The sequence below is a fragment of the Uranotaenia lowii genome, chromosome 2 (genome assembly GCF_029784155.1).
Source record: "Uranotaenia lowii strain MFRU-FL chromosome 2, ASM2978415v1, whole genome shotgun sequence".
In the NCBI taxonomy this organism is placed as follows: Eukaryota; Metazoa; Arthropoda; class Insecta; order Diptera; family Culicidae; genus Uranotaenia; species Uranotaenia lowii.
The window spans coordinates 234,330,848-234,345,615 of record NC_073692.1 but is presented as its reverse complement, the minus strand read 5'-3'; the positions used below and the strand labels follow the sequence as shown (position 1 = coordinate 234,345,615).

At 32.7% G+C, this 14,768-nt stretch overlaps 1 protein-coding gene across 1 annotated transcript in view; it reads right to left on the bottom strand.

The window, feature by feature from the left end:
• Positions 1-3,776: 3,776 nt before the first annotated feature.
• LOC129742415 (lipase 3-like) overlaps positions 3,777-14,768 on the bottom strand; it is a 52,449-nt gene continuing 41,457 nt past the window's right edge. The window contains exon 3 of the mRNA XM_055734313.1: positions 3,777-3,944. Coding sequence (XP_055590288.1) covers positions 3,777-3,944 — 168 coding nt within the window. The remainder of the gene's footprint in view (positions 3,945-14,768) is intronic.

The following is a 14,768-nucleotide window of genomic DNA, read 5'->3' as shown; positions in this document are numbered from 1 at the left end:
TTGGAACATCGCGAGGGAGGGGACAATTAAAAATAATGAGAAATACAAATAAATTGGAATAAACTGCACGAAAGCTTGTATGCAACAAAATTGCATACTATATCATCGAACAAAACCTATAAATCAAGTAATTTTTTATCGAAAAATTCAATAAAATCAGGAATTCAATAGTTGAAATTCTCTTCCAAATTTTGTGTTTTAAGGTTTGTTATCTTTCGGATAATTGATTTTTTTTTTAGGAATTTCCATAAAATACTTCAAACTTTATTTATTCCCCCTTCAGATTTTTGGAAATTTCGAAGGGGGGGTGACAAAAGAAGAATTGATATTTGTTCCAGCCCTATTGCTTTATTAAAAAAAAAGTATTTTAGATACAATTCAATGAACAAATCAGTACATGAGCAACGCTTCATCACAACCCCATAGTCTGATAACTTAACCAGGTTTGTTTGCTTGTTTCATAGCTTGATCACCTAATGCTACCACTGATTTGCAATCTTTAATAAAATTTACCAACCCAACCACAATGTTCGATGAAATTGTCCAACGATATTCTGAGGGTTTGGAAAAAGGTGATAAAGTTTACTGTCATCACTACGCCTGGCTGTTTATTTACGCTTGTATAGTAAATATCATAAATTCATGGCTACCATGAATCATTTTGAAAATGCGGGGAAATGTCGAAGTTAGGATGCAGCAGGATAGCTAGATTTCTTAGCTTTACTATTCCGTTGCTTTGCATATGCATTAGTAGGCCAACCAAAACATAGTTATAGAAATTTAAAAGAAATGTATGGAAATTTTTTAAAATATTAATTTTCTAGAAAAACTACTGATTTTAAAATTCTTCAAAAAATATAAAATAAAATGTTAACGTAATTTTTACGCGGATTTTTTATTGAGTTAAAAAATTGCTTTTTGCTAAATTTCCTATAACTGTTTTTTTATTTTGTAGGATCTAAAATAAAGAAGTATTTATTACAAGTTGCAACAAGTAATTTTTTTAGCATATTTTTACAGCTACATTTGAAAAAATGCTTTCCGAAATTCAAAAATATTACAGAAATACTGCTAAATTTCTAAAGAAATACCGTCTTGTAGTCGTTCTTATTGCACTTTTTTAAACGATCGCGTATTGAATTTTCTTGAAAATGAATATGATAACCAGTTAACAAGTTTTGTCAATAAAAAGGTGTCTGTGTTTAAGTTGTTTACACCTATAGGTCCGTTTACACTTCACGTGAAAATGAACGTGAAAAGCCTTATTTCGTCAATAGATCAACAATGCGACAAAACTAGGTTTTGTAACATAGTAGGATCGATGGGAAATGGTTGAAAGATAAAATTCCAGACTCGTTTCTAGAAACCTGATAGAACTTTTTTATTCCGATTCTCCCGCCATGATAAAATTTCTGCGGTGATAACCGATATTTTGGACTTATTAGAATTAGTGATATCTTGTTATTTCATCTGATTTAATTTTAAATTTTAAGCATCCTTTTGCAACATAATCCGTATTTTGACTCGTTCATGTAGAATAACCGCTTAAGGAATTTATTACTGCTTTTCCGATCTCATTTTAAAAGCTAACCAATTATGGATTTATTGTTTAATTTCAAAAACTTTGATTTCAAACTGAAAATGACGAACTTTCAGAACAATGAATTCAACTATGTATGTTCGATCCATAAGCATCTGGAGAAAACAGCTTTTAGTGCATATTTCCCAAATAAATTTAAAAGAAGGAAAATTTTAAAATGTGAATTCAATTATTTGCGCTGTTGCAAAATATTGATAAATTTTAAAAAGATCTTTACTTTTCTTAATACAGAAAACTGTAAACGTTTAATTGTTAACTTTAAATGCTTTCCCTTTTTTGAGACGTCAATTGATTTTTTGCTACTGTTTTCGGTCGCATTTTTAATCAATTCCTTTGAAAGTAAACAAATTATTTTTTACAAAAAAGCCACATTTTTTGGCTTCAGATCGTTTTAATTGGATTGCAAAAAAAAAACCTCCACGGAGAACGGATGCCATGGACCAAGTGATTTGAAGCAATCGAACGGGAATTATTGGTGTACACTCTTCATTATTTTAACCTCTAACTGGACTAAGTCTATTTATAATTTATTTCATGAAAGCAAGAAAAATTAGATAGAATATTCATAGCCCTTTTCTTCAACTCTTAAGTGGTTCCTTCAGCCTCCATAAAATTCTTCGAAAACATCACATGAGTTTTCTATCATTTTGTTCATCTTATTTATGTCACATACTTTTTATGAATTATTAAAAAATAGGTAGAGGAAGTACGGTTAAAAATGCAACATCTTGCGTGCATCTGTGCTTCAACACTTCTTTGAGCGATTGTTTGAAAATGTTGACATAATATCTAGTGAGTTTGTGAGAGGAATCAGAGTTGAAAAGGTGACATCTTTCCGTTGAGAAATTTGTGCGGTCTTTGAATCGATTCCACATGCATAATCACGCCATGATTGTAGTTTTGAAAAAAACGTTGATAGTTTCGATAAATTATGTTATTTTTTAACAAAATTGAAAATAAAAACATATTTGATTTCAAAGAGGAAGTATTGAAGGACTGCAATTCTTGCAAAGCTTGATATTTGGTCAACTAACACTTGAATAAACGAACATTTTGTGGTGTAAAGATACGTTACGTAACTAATGATGGTGGGGGGGGACTGAATATTGAATTTCTTCGTGGTATCTATCTATACCTACTTAAATTGTTCGAAATCTAAAATTGTTATTTAAAAAAACGAGAGATTCATTAAAAAGCATCAAAATAAAAGTCAGAACCTCATCGTAGAGTAGACTGCTTACTGAATTGTACTCTTCCATATAAATTTTTAGGTACATACGTACACATTTTGGGCTTCTGATATAGCTCAGTTGGCAAGTCTGTTGTCTCCTGAGCCGATGTTCGCGAGTTCGAGCCCAAGAGCAAACATCGAACACAGTTGTACCGGATAAGTTTTCCAATAACGATCCGCCAACTGCACCGTTGATAAAGTCGCGAATGCCATAACTACTATAATCGAAACAAAAATAACGTACACATTTTTAACCCATTGAGGACCAAATAAAAAAAACTCAAAATGTATTTAATTTTTGAATCAAACTACGCTTCAAATATTGATGGAAGATTGAAAACTTTAAAAATGTATGCCTAAGATCTATGATAATTATTCCACGATTTTGTTTCACTTGATTCATTGAATCACATATGAATAAATACAATGACATTTGAAAATTCTCAGCAAATACTCATTTAAAAATTCATTGTTTGATTCGAGTTCAATCCACTGAGTAGTTGATAGTTGATACACTTCAAGATTCAAATAAACAAACAAGTGCCAATTATGAAGTTGTGAAAACAAGTTTAATTGAGTGGAGAAACATCAATTGTACTTTGAATAGAGACACCCAGCGATGATCTCTCGCGGATTGCAACTGTCTAAAGGTTTACCTACATTATAAAAGAATCATTCAGTTGCGGTTAGCTTCTTCCAATCCGCGGTCATTCAAAAGAAGATGGGAAGGTAGAAAAGAGAACCTACAACTTGCAAAAAAAAACACAAACGATAGAAAAAATCGACCCATCTGCCAAAACGCTTTTTTCCTCAGAGGTGTCCGGTGAGGAGGTTCCAACCCAGGAGGAATGGCGCTTTCCTTGGACACAGTACCTACTCGGTGAAACGACGCTTCTTTGAATGAATGAATGTATCTGACTGTGAAAATCTCACCGTGTTCTCCGTCTACTGGAGATGACCTCCGTGAATGATTTGGATACGGTTGGATGATGCGTTCGTTGATGGCCGGTAGCCGAAAGAATCAGCAGGGGAGATGACCTTATAGCAAGTGGCGATATTTGTGCCGTCCACAGCAGCCGCCGCCGGTTGGTTGGAATTTTGCATCTTCATTTGCTTCATCCGAAGAAGACGATTAGCGATTAGAGTTCCGCGGTTGAAAGATTTCGTTTAAAAACAGATTTTTTAAATTTTTAAATGCTGTTCTTCTTTGTACTGTTTTTTCCTTTAATATGAACTGACTCAAACATTTTGTCAAAAAACTATCTGCAAAGTGAAAACGTCAATCGTTGTGCGTTTTCGTTTAGTAGTAACGACCTTTCGGGGGACCCTTCAATTTATGTTTCAATTTCTCATTCATGATGGTAATAATGAATTCATAAAACAGCTGCTCGCATAAACAGAGACACTTTTGGTCGCCGTAAAGCAGCACGACATCTTGATCATTTTCCCATTATACACAAAAATTGGAAGTTTTTTTTATAGCCTGGAAGCTTTCATTCGAATTTCTATGGAGATTTCTCATTTTCTCGAGCCCCCTCTTGAGTCCGGCTAATAGTCATTGTTTCAAACGGTTAAATACTGACCCCCACCGATTAGCAAACAAATGTCGAAATGGGGAGAGAAATTCCCCGGCCCAGGTACAACATTTTTAAGCTAAATTGAACAGCGTGGAGAAAACAATTACCCCAAAATTTATCTTAACCTGCTGCTGCTGCTGCTGCAGCATGCGATGAGTCAAATTGTTGAACGGCTGCGCTGTCAGAAATTTTGTTTGTTTGCCATCCATCATGATTAAGTAATTTTCGCAAGGTTCAAAGTCAAGTTGATTTCCCCATCATTAACTATGGCCATTCGGAAACAGATTTCATTCAAACGATGACGCTGTTTGAAGAGTAAAGAAAAACTTGTTTCGGTTGCACTTGTCATGGAATCGTTAGAAAAAATTAAAATTTGTTTAAAAGTTGTAATTGTGACGACATCTATAACAACCATATAAGAAACCTACCAATTTTCGAAATTTTAGAAAATTTGGGTATGAATTGAATTGAAATACATTATACAGGTTGAAGGTTGCAAGACCAAATTTAAAAGCTTCAATCAAAACAAAAATAACAAAATTCAATTAAAATTTAAAATTAAAAAATACATAAATGACAAAAATGACAAAAATGACAAAAATGACCAAAATGACAAAAATGACAAAAATGACAAAAATGACCAAAATGACAAAAATGACAAAAATGACAAAAATGACAAAAATGACAAAAATGACAAAAATGACAAAAATGACAAAAATGACAAAAATGACAAAAATGACAAAAATGACAAAAATGACAAAAATGACAAAAATGACAAAAATGACAAAAATGACAAAAATGACAAAAATGACAAAAATGACAAAAATGACAAAAATGACAAAAATGACAAAAATGACAAAAATGACAAAAATGACAAAAATGACAAAAATGACAAAAATGACAAAAATGACAAAAATGACAAAAATGACAAAAATGACAAAAATGACAAAAATGACAAAAATGACAAAAATGACAAAAATGACAAAAATGACAAAAATGACAAAAATGACAAAAATGACAAAAATGACAAAAATGACAAAAATGACAAAAATGACAAAAATGACAAAAATGACAAAAATGACAAAAATGACAAAAATGACAAAAATGACAAAAATGACAAAAATGACAAAAATGACAAAAATGACAAAAATGACAAAAATGACAAAAATGACAAAAATGACAAAAATGACCAAAATGACAAAAATGACAAAAATGACAAAAATGACAAAAATGACAAAAATGACAAAAATGACAAAAATGACAAAAATGACAAAAATGACAAAAATGACAAAAATGACAAAAATGACAAAAATGACAAAAATGACAAAAATGACAAAAATGACAAAAATGACAAAAATGACAAAAATGACAAAAATGACAAAAATGACAAAAATGACAAAAATGACAAAAATGACAAAAATGACAAAAATGACAAAAATGACAAAAATGACAAAAATGACAAAAATCACAAAAATCACAAAAATCACAAAAATTACAAAAATTACAAAAATTACAAAATTTACAAAAATTACAAAAATTACAAAAATTACAAAAATTACAAAAATTACAAAAATTACAAAACTTGCAAAAATTATAAAAATTACAAAAATTACAAAAATTACAAAAATTACAAAAATTACAAAAATTACAAAAATTACAAAAATTACAAAAATTACAAAAATTACAAAAATTACAAAATATAACAAAATTTACAAAAATTACAAAAATTACAAAAATTTAAAAAATTAAAAAAAATTAAAAAATTACAAAAATTAATAAATTTACAAAAACGTAAAATGCAGATTACGTATAGTCCATGAATTGAAGAATCAGTTTCGAGAAAACACGTTTTTAAAGATTCTGAATTGTGCAATTTTCAAATACAGACCCCGTTCGATTTTGGCAACATGCCCGTACATTTTGTGTTGCCAAAATCAAACCGTTTTTTTTGCTCATCTTGTTTTTTAGTTGTTTTTATAAAATAACTATGATTATTATCAAAAACGTTGTTTTCAGTAAATTTTCGACCATTTGTAGAAATTGTTTTAATTTTTTCATCATGTTTTTGATGAATTTTGCACTTTTCTTGTTTTGTTTATAATATTTGTTTTCTTCTGTCACATTTGCTGTTTTTGTCATTCTTCATCATTTTTCAGTTGTTTTTTGTCATATTCAGTCTTTTTTTTTTCAATTTGTTTTTTAACTTTTTGAACTTTTCAACTTTTTGTCATTTTTGAGTACTTTATAAATTTTTTAAAAATCTTTGGTTTTTATTGTTGCATTTTATCACCATTTCACAGCATAAAAACTTATTAATGATGTTTGTCTGAATTAAACTGGTCCTGTTATAACGAAAACTAAAAGGTAATGTTGTTTCTAAAAACCGTTCGATTTTGGCGCATTTGCCAAAATCGGATGTTGCCAAAATCGAATGTTGCCAAAATCGAATGTTGCCAAAAACAAACGGGGTCTGTACTTTAAAAAAGGCAAATTTTTGAAACTTATGATTTTCGAAGAAAAATATTTAAAAAAAATAAAATTCGAAACAGTTTAAAAAACATATTGTTCCTAGACTGTTCAATTGTCCACACGGTGTCTCTGGGAGAAAACTTTATTTTTCGAAAATTAGCATCGCTAATTTTTGCACCATTCGAAAGCTGGGACTTTCCCCTTTCATTTGAGCCCAAATTTGAAATAATCCACCGGGGGGTCTAGAACATTTTATTTTTTTGAAGATTTTTTAACCTTTCTACCGGTTTTTTCAAAGTCAAAATCGTACTAATCACTGTGAAAACGGTTGTATTTCCCTTAGCGCAAATCCAACATCATATGTCAATAACATGATTTAATAGGAAATTTCCCTGGCTACAATTTTGTAGAAGACATCAAAGTGATACAAATTGAGAGAAAAGAGTTGGACTGTCACAAACAGAGTGATTATTATTTCATTTGAAAAATCTAATAAAACTTCTCACCACTGATTGTACTTAGACCAGAAAAAGTATTCAACGAGCTTAGTTATTGATTGTTGAGTGTATCAATGTTCAAAAAGGTTTATTTACATTGAAAAATCAATCTTTTACATGAAATTGATCAGGATTATCTGAAGTTATGAGCATTTCTAAATATCTTGAAAATTTAGTTATTTATATTCTGAGCTAAGTTAGATTGAATACTTTTTAAACAAATATTTGGGACTAGGAGACAAATCAGATTTACTTCTTACAGTTAAGCCCAAATTTCAAATAATTCACCTGAATTTCAAAATCAAACATCTTGGTTGAAAATCTTTCAATCTTTTTGATGATTTCTGAAGGTTTTCATACTTTTTACTTTTGATTGATTGTTAAACCTTAAACAAGGGTATCACAAGCATGATAAAGTGTCATATATAAAATTAAAAAAAAACTCAATCTATTCTTTATGTTTGATTGCAAAAATTAGTATTTTTGGAACCACTTGCACTCGTGTATGTAAGAATGTGGTCGAGTTTATGTAAGTTTTCAAGCAAAAATTCGAGATTGTTCATTTTTCTCAAACGTACAAGAACTGAACCTAATCTTTCATTACCTTGCATTGATTTTTTTTTTTGATAAAAAGGAAAAAAAGATTACAAAATCTCAACATCAACTTTGTTTTCAACAATTTTAAAAGGTTGATTTGATGTAATACTATTATCTGAAAATATTCTCTCAATTCACTTTAAGTTTTCAGATCTGAAGTCATCACATTTTTTGTCATAAACAGTATTTGAAGCAATGGCTTAAAATGCTTAAAATAATTTTTCTACATATATTTGCCCAGATTAGGAACTTATTCAAAATGTAACTTTGCTCAAAGTATGAAATGAATAACCTAATCTTAGTCAACCAGGTGACTTTTTTTTATATGGCCAGAACAAATTTGAAATCTATCTTTTGTTAGGAGTTTATTAGGAGTTGAAACATCGCGAGTAGGAGAGAAGGGGGGGATTTAAAATAGAAATTAATTCAAATTTTCAATACATTGGAAAAAAAATTGAACCAAAGCTGGCTTGCAACAAACTTGTATACAATCTACATTCCACAAAATCAAACAATCGAGAAAATTAAGATCAAACATTTAAACAAAAAAATTCTAAACGACAGGTGATATTACTCCCAGCATCTTCAGTTTGGTTTTCGCTCTTTCAACTGTTATAATTTTCGAAGAATGTATCAAAATTTTGTTTAAAATACCTTTAACATTATTTATTCCCCACTTAGGGATTTTTGGAAAAATTTGAGTGACAAAAAAAAAAGAATTTGATATTTGTTCCGGAATAATAAAACCATAAAAATGTTCATAACTTCAGATGATCCTGATCAATTTCATGTAAAAGATTGATTTTTCAATGTAAATAAACCTTTTTGAACATTGATACACTCAACAATCAATAACTAAGCTCGTTGAATACTTTTTCTGGTCTAAGTACAATCAGTGGTGAGAAGTTTTATTAGATTTTTCAAATGAAATAATAATCACTCTGTTTGTGACAGTCCAACTCTTTTCTCTCAATTTGTATCACTTTGATGTCTTCTACAAAATTGTAGCCAGGGAAATTTCCTATTAAATCATGTTATTGACATATGATGTTGGATTTGCGCTAAGGGAAATACAACCGTTTTCACAGTGATTAGTACGATTTTGACTTTGAAAAAACCGGTAGAAAAGTTAAAAAATCTTCAAAAAAATAAAATTTTCTAGACCCCCCGGTGGATTATTTCAAATTTGGGCTCAAATGAAAGGGGCAAGTCCCAGCTTTCGAATGGTGCAAAGGCTCACTCAATATTATATTTGAATGGGCCTCACTTTACCTTATCGATATAATAGATGGTTAAGTTTCGAGGAAACGAAGTAAATTTGTGTAGGGTAAACTTCTATAAATACAACTATTGAAAACTGATTGATGCAAGTACACGACTTGAGACATTAAGATTATTGATTTAAGATAATTATAAAAATAACTAGGTATGTTTTTTGTATCACCTAATTCAGAATTTAGATTTGTTTCGCTTGAGTATCGAGTGAAAGGGCACAATTAGTAGGAGAAGAAATTTGTTGCTTGACGCCTTCATTAATCCAAGATGGTGGCTTCTGCTTTTCTTATCAAAGCTTTAAATGACTGACAATCGCACGAAACATCCACAATATGGGAATTGGGCTAAATTTCGTGCGATTTTCAGTGATTTACAGCATTTTCAAGTTAAGCGGAAGTCGACTTCTGCTCGTTAACCCTCATCCGCATTAGAGTGTCATTTTGACACTATTTCAAGTTTAAATGCTTGTAACTTTTTTCAGAAGCTTCAAAAAACAAAAAATTCTTCGGGGACCCTAAATGAATTCAAAAGTTCTTTAATTTTGCATCTTTACTTAATTTATGGACGAACGCTTGAAGCCTGGACAAAAAACTCCCTTTTCCGACTTAGAGTGTCATTTTGACACTCCAAAAGTAAAATCCATTTAAGTCGTTTGAATAATTATGAACTTCAAATAAAACTTATATCAATAGAAACCTTGTAATGTCAGTAAAATATGTTTAGAACATTATATATAGCTAAAGCATCTAGTTTTCTCGTTATTCAGCATGAAAGAAAAAAAAATCCGAAAAACATGCCTCATAAAAACTGGTGTAGTTCATATATTACACGTTCAAAAAAATATTTGCCTGATACATATGAAAGCTGAAGTTAATGTCTACATCATGGAACAAAGAAATATTTTTTAAAATTTTTTTTATGAAATGGTCACAAAAAGTTAAAAAAAAAGTGGTCAGAAAAACCTACTTTTAAATTCGATTGCTAATTAATACTGTTTGAGCGATGATAGAGTTTTTTATAAAATATGACTACAAACTTTATTGAATTTCTAACATTTAGCTGTCTTTAGATTTTCGATGCAACAAAAATTGAATTTACTGGAATTTTTCTAATTTGACTACTTCGCGCAATTTTTTCACTAATTGAAATTTTATCTGTTTTTGTGGTCCACCGTCAGGTTGTACCCGGATTTTCAGTGCTTTCTCGCCGTTTGAAGCAATCAAAACTATATCCATTGAAAAGGGAATTTAATCTACTTTCTAGTGAGGTGCAACAATTTACGCTGTGAGATATCACAAAAATATGAAAATTATAAACGTAAAATCATTCCTGAATTTCTAGAACTAGAAGCAGCGCGTCCAGCAAAACGTGTTTGTTTGCTCTCCGAGTAGGTACGGTGGGTGGTGATTTGGTCAGAGAGCGAAGCCGACAGACGAAATAATGATGCGTGTCGAACGTTTCTTGGCTGGAAATTTTCTATTGATAGTAGTTTACGTCGTGACAAGCAACACGACACGCATCATTATTTCGTTTGTCGGCTTCGCTCTCTGCCCAAATCACCACCCACCGTACCTACTCGGAGAGCAAACAAACACGTTTTGCTGGACGCGCTGCTTCTAGTTCTAGAAATTCAGGAATGATTTTACGTTTATAATTTTCATATTTTTGTGAAATCTCACAGCGAGATTTGTTGCACCTCACTAGAATGTAGATTAAATTCCCTTTTCAATGGATATAGTTTTGATTGCTTCAAACGGCGAGAAAGCACTGAAAATCCGGGTACAACCTGACGGTGGACCACAAAAACAGATAAAATTTCAATTAGTGAAAAAAATGGCGCAAAGTAGTCAACTTAGAAAAATTCCAGTAAATTCAATTTTTGTTGCATCGAAAATCTAAAGACAGCTAAATGTTAGAAATTCAATAAAGTTTGTAGTCATATTTTATAAAAAACTCTATCATCGCTCAAACAGTATTAATTAGCAATCGAATTTAAAAGTAGGTTTTTCTGACCACTTTTTTTTTATTTTTTTGTGACCATTTCATAAAAAAAATTTTAAAAAATATTTCTTTGTTCCATGATGTAGACATTAACTTCAGCTTTCATATGTATCAGGCAAATATTTTTTTGAACGTGTAATATATGAACTACACCAGTTTTTATGAGGCATGTTTTTCGGATTTTTTTTTCTTTCATGCTGAATAACGAGAAAACTAGATGCTTTAGCTATATATAATGTTCAAAACATATTTTACTGACATTACAAGGTTTCTATTGATATAAGTTTCATTGTAATCGGTTAGATATAAAAAGAGACGATTTTAGCTTGGAGTGTCAAATTGACACTCCTAGTGCTGATTAGGGTAATGAAATCTAATGCGGATGAGGGTTAACACGTTCGTCGCCACGCTCATTTTGGTAGTTTTACTAGCCGGGCCCAAAGAAATTTTCAGAGAGAGAAAGCAAAGAGGGAGAAATCCCATATTTGAAACGCGTGGCGAAGCTGAGCGGTAAACTCAAGTAAGAGAGCGTCACACACTTTTTGATGTGACGGGGCCCCCCAGGAAATACATCCGTCACCCGAATATGGGTGCCGTGACGACGAACGTGTTAAGGCCTTTCATCCAATGCATTTATTCTGCGGGTTTCATGTGAGTTTAAGTCATTTACAGCACTTTAGAGTTAACCGGGGGCCGTCATTTTGGATTTCAAGCTTTTTCAAACTTGATTGATTCCTTATTCCAATTAAATACGATAAATTTTTCCACTAGATGATGCTTAATTTATTATGAATTTGCAAACAAAAAGCATTTCAAGATATTTTAAATCTATTTTTTTGTACCAGTAACTCACCTCTGAAATACACACCATCTCCAAAAGTGCCTGTTTTCCGATCAAATCATCAATTAATCAAGCTCATCAGGCCGCGTAATAGCCGGGCGTCATCATTGTCGGCAGTCAGACCCTGAAACCATTTAACCATTTTACTTGATTCATCAGGTCGCGGTCGGCTCAAGACAGACACCTCACGCCAATTAACGGATCGATTTGGGCACCCACAGCAGATCATCAACAACAAACTGACCAACAAAAAAAAAACCGCTCGCTTTATGACCATCTTCAATTGTGGAGCACTTACCAATATTGAAACCGTTAGCGCTTACAATTGTCTGACAACTTCTGTGGCCTCAGCCCAGAAAGAGGTAATGAAATTATTCAAAATGGCACATTGTTCCGCCAGCAAAAAGATTCTCCGAATGCCAAGTCCAAGGAAATCTCAAACCAAATCTCTCGTTTGGCTATCCTTGGCAAGTGGCGAACACGACTCTGCAGGAGGCTTATTTGTTCTTACTGAACAATTTCAAATTGTACACCTAAAAAAATTCAAAAAGTTCCTTTTATACAATTTTTTTCAATGTTGAAAAACGGTAATGTTCTAAGTTAATCAATTCAAAATTTCGATATTCATAAAACTTATTTTTGTTTTTATATGAATACACTTTTAAAATAAGTGTATTAACCAAAAAGTTGCATGTGGTTCGCACTTCGTGATTATTCCACTGATTATTCTTCTCCACGTGGTGCATGTAAATCAATACCACTTCAGAGTAAATAAGAGAGCAGAAGAAAAACTGGCAGTTCTTGGCAGTAATTGAAGGTGAGCCCATCGCGCGTCGTCTTCGTTGTTGATAATTGAGGAGCAGCGATTTCTGCGGCTCAACTGGGAGCGACATAATAATGATCAATTTGCACGTTCCAAATTTGGCGTTAAGCCTGCCGGCCGGCCCTGTGGAAGTACTTATCTTTGCGTGTATACATTCGTATGTACAAATGTTCATCTTCGGAAGATTGATGCCATCTGATCACTGATCATCTTAACGGGTTTAAAGCTGCCTGATGCAGATTGGATTTTGCCGTCTATGGTGGAACTAGTTATTTTTTTTACATTTGCAGCTCATTTTTTACGTCTCCTGATATCGATCAAGGAGATCTCGTTGATCGATCGATGATTGGTTGTGAGAAATGTTTTTGTAATAATCTTAGATGGATGATCATGATCCATAGATCATTTACAAAAAAAATCGAAATAAATACCTTCGTTAAGAATTTCTGAAAGGTAATAGGATGAGAGTTTAGTTAGTGTGAGAGCTACCGGGTATTACTTGTGTGGCCACAACACGTTTCTATAAATTAGAAACCGAGAAAAATGGAAAGAATTATCTTCATTTCCCCACACAAATCTATTATAACTTTATTTCAATATGTTGTATAGGTATCCTAAATTTTCTTAACAATTGGAGGAAGGTGTGCTCAAAATGTAACGAGCTTAATCTTGTGTACGGTATTCATTTCTTAATTTCTTCTCTCCTATAAATCCATCGGTCTATTTTGTGTGGGCTCAGAACATCATAATGCGGTTACCGTTATCAGCCTTTTTTCCCTTCGTGTATCCATTGAGTATCGGTTATCCTGAACTCGCATCACACACAACACACGCTTGGGACTTCTGGAGACATCTTACATGGACTTGAGAGGCTCATCCTTCGTCTAGAGCCTCTAAAGCCTTAAGATGCCGCAAATAAGCTGGGTGTATCGTTTACAACCGTGCATCGAGCCAAAACACGAGCCAGACTGTCGACTTACAAGAAGGTAGTGACTCCAAATCGCGATGATAAACAAACGACGATGCTGACGAAGTTTGACTGCGTGGTAATGGACGACGAAACCTACGTCAAAGCCGACTACAAGCAGCTTCCGGGACAGGAGTTTTATACGGCAAAATGAAGGGAAAAGGTAGCAGATATTCTCAAGCACATGAAACTGTCAAAGTTCGCGAAGAAATATCTGCTTTGGCAAGCCATCTGTACCTGTGGCTTGAAAAGCATCATTTTCATAACTTCCGCGACTGTCAACCAAAAAATTTACGTGAAAGAGTGTTTGGCCGGATTTGGCATCTTGCCATTTCGGTAAAAAGGCCATGGAGTGGTACGCCGCCAACAACGTGCAGGTGGTTCCCAAGGACAAGAACCCTCCCAACACGCCAGAGCTCCGCCCAATTGAGAAATACTGGGATATTGTCAAGCGGAACCTAAAGAAGACCAAAAAAACTGCTAAGGACGAGCAGCAGTTCAAGGCAAAGTGGCTTTCTGCGGCGAAGAAGGTGGACAAGGTGGCTGTACAAAATCTGATGGTATGGGTAGAGCTTAAGGTCCAGCAATTTGGATTTGGAAATGCGGAAGCCTAACTGAAAATTTTTCCTGAATTTTATTCTAATTAAACTTGAAAAAGAAATTCAATTTGATTTTTAAACGAATTTAACCGATTTAACCGATTTGCACGCGTTTTCTCTTGACCATATTTTGACCGTATCACCCTTTATTCTCCCAAAGTTTTTTCCCGAATACCGCTATCCTGCAAGATCCTCTTCGAAGATGGTTTAGTTATATACCCACATCTTCCTAGGAGGCCATTCTTAATCGATCGAAATTTGCTGCAGACCTTTACAGGGTCAAATGTTGAT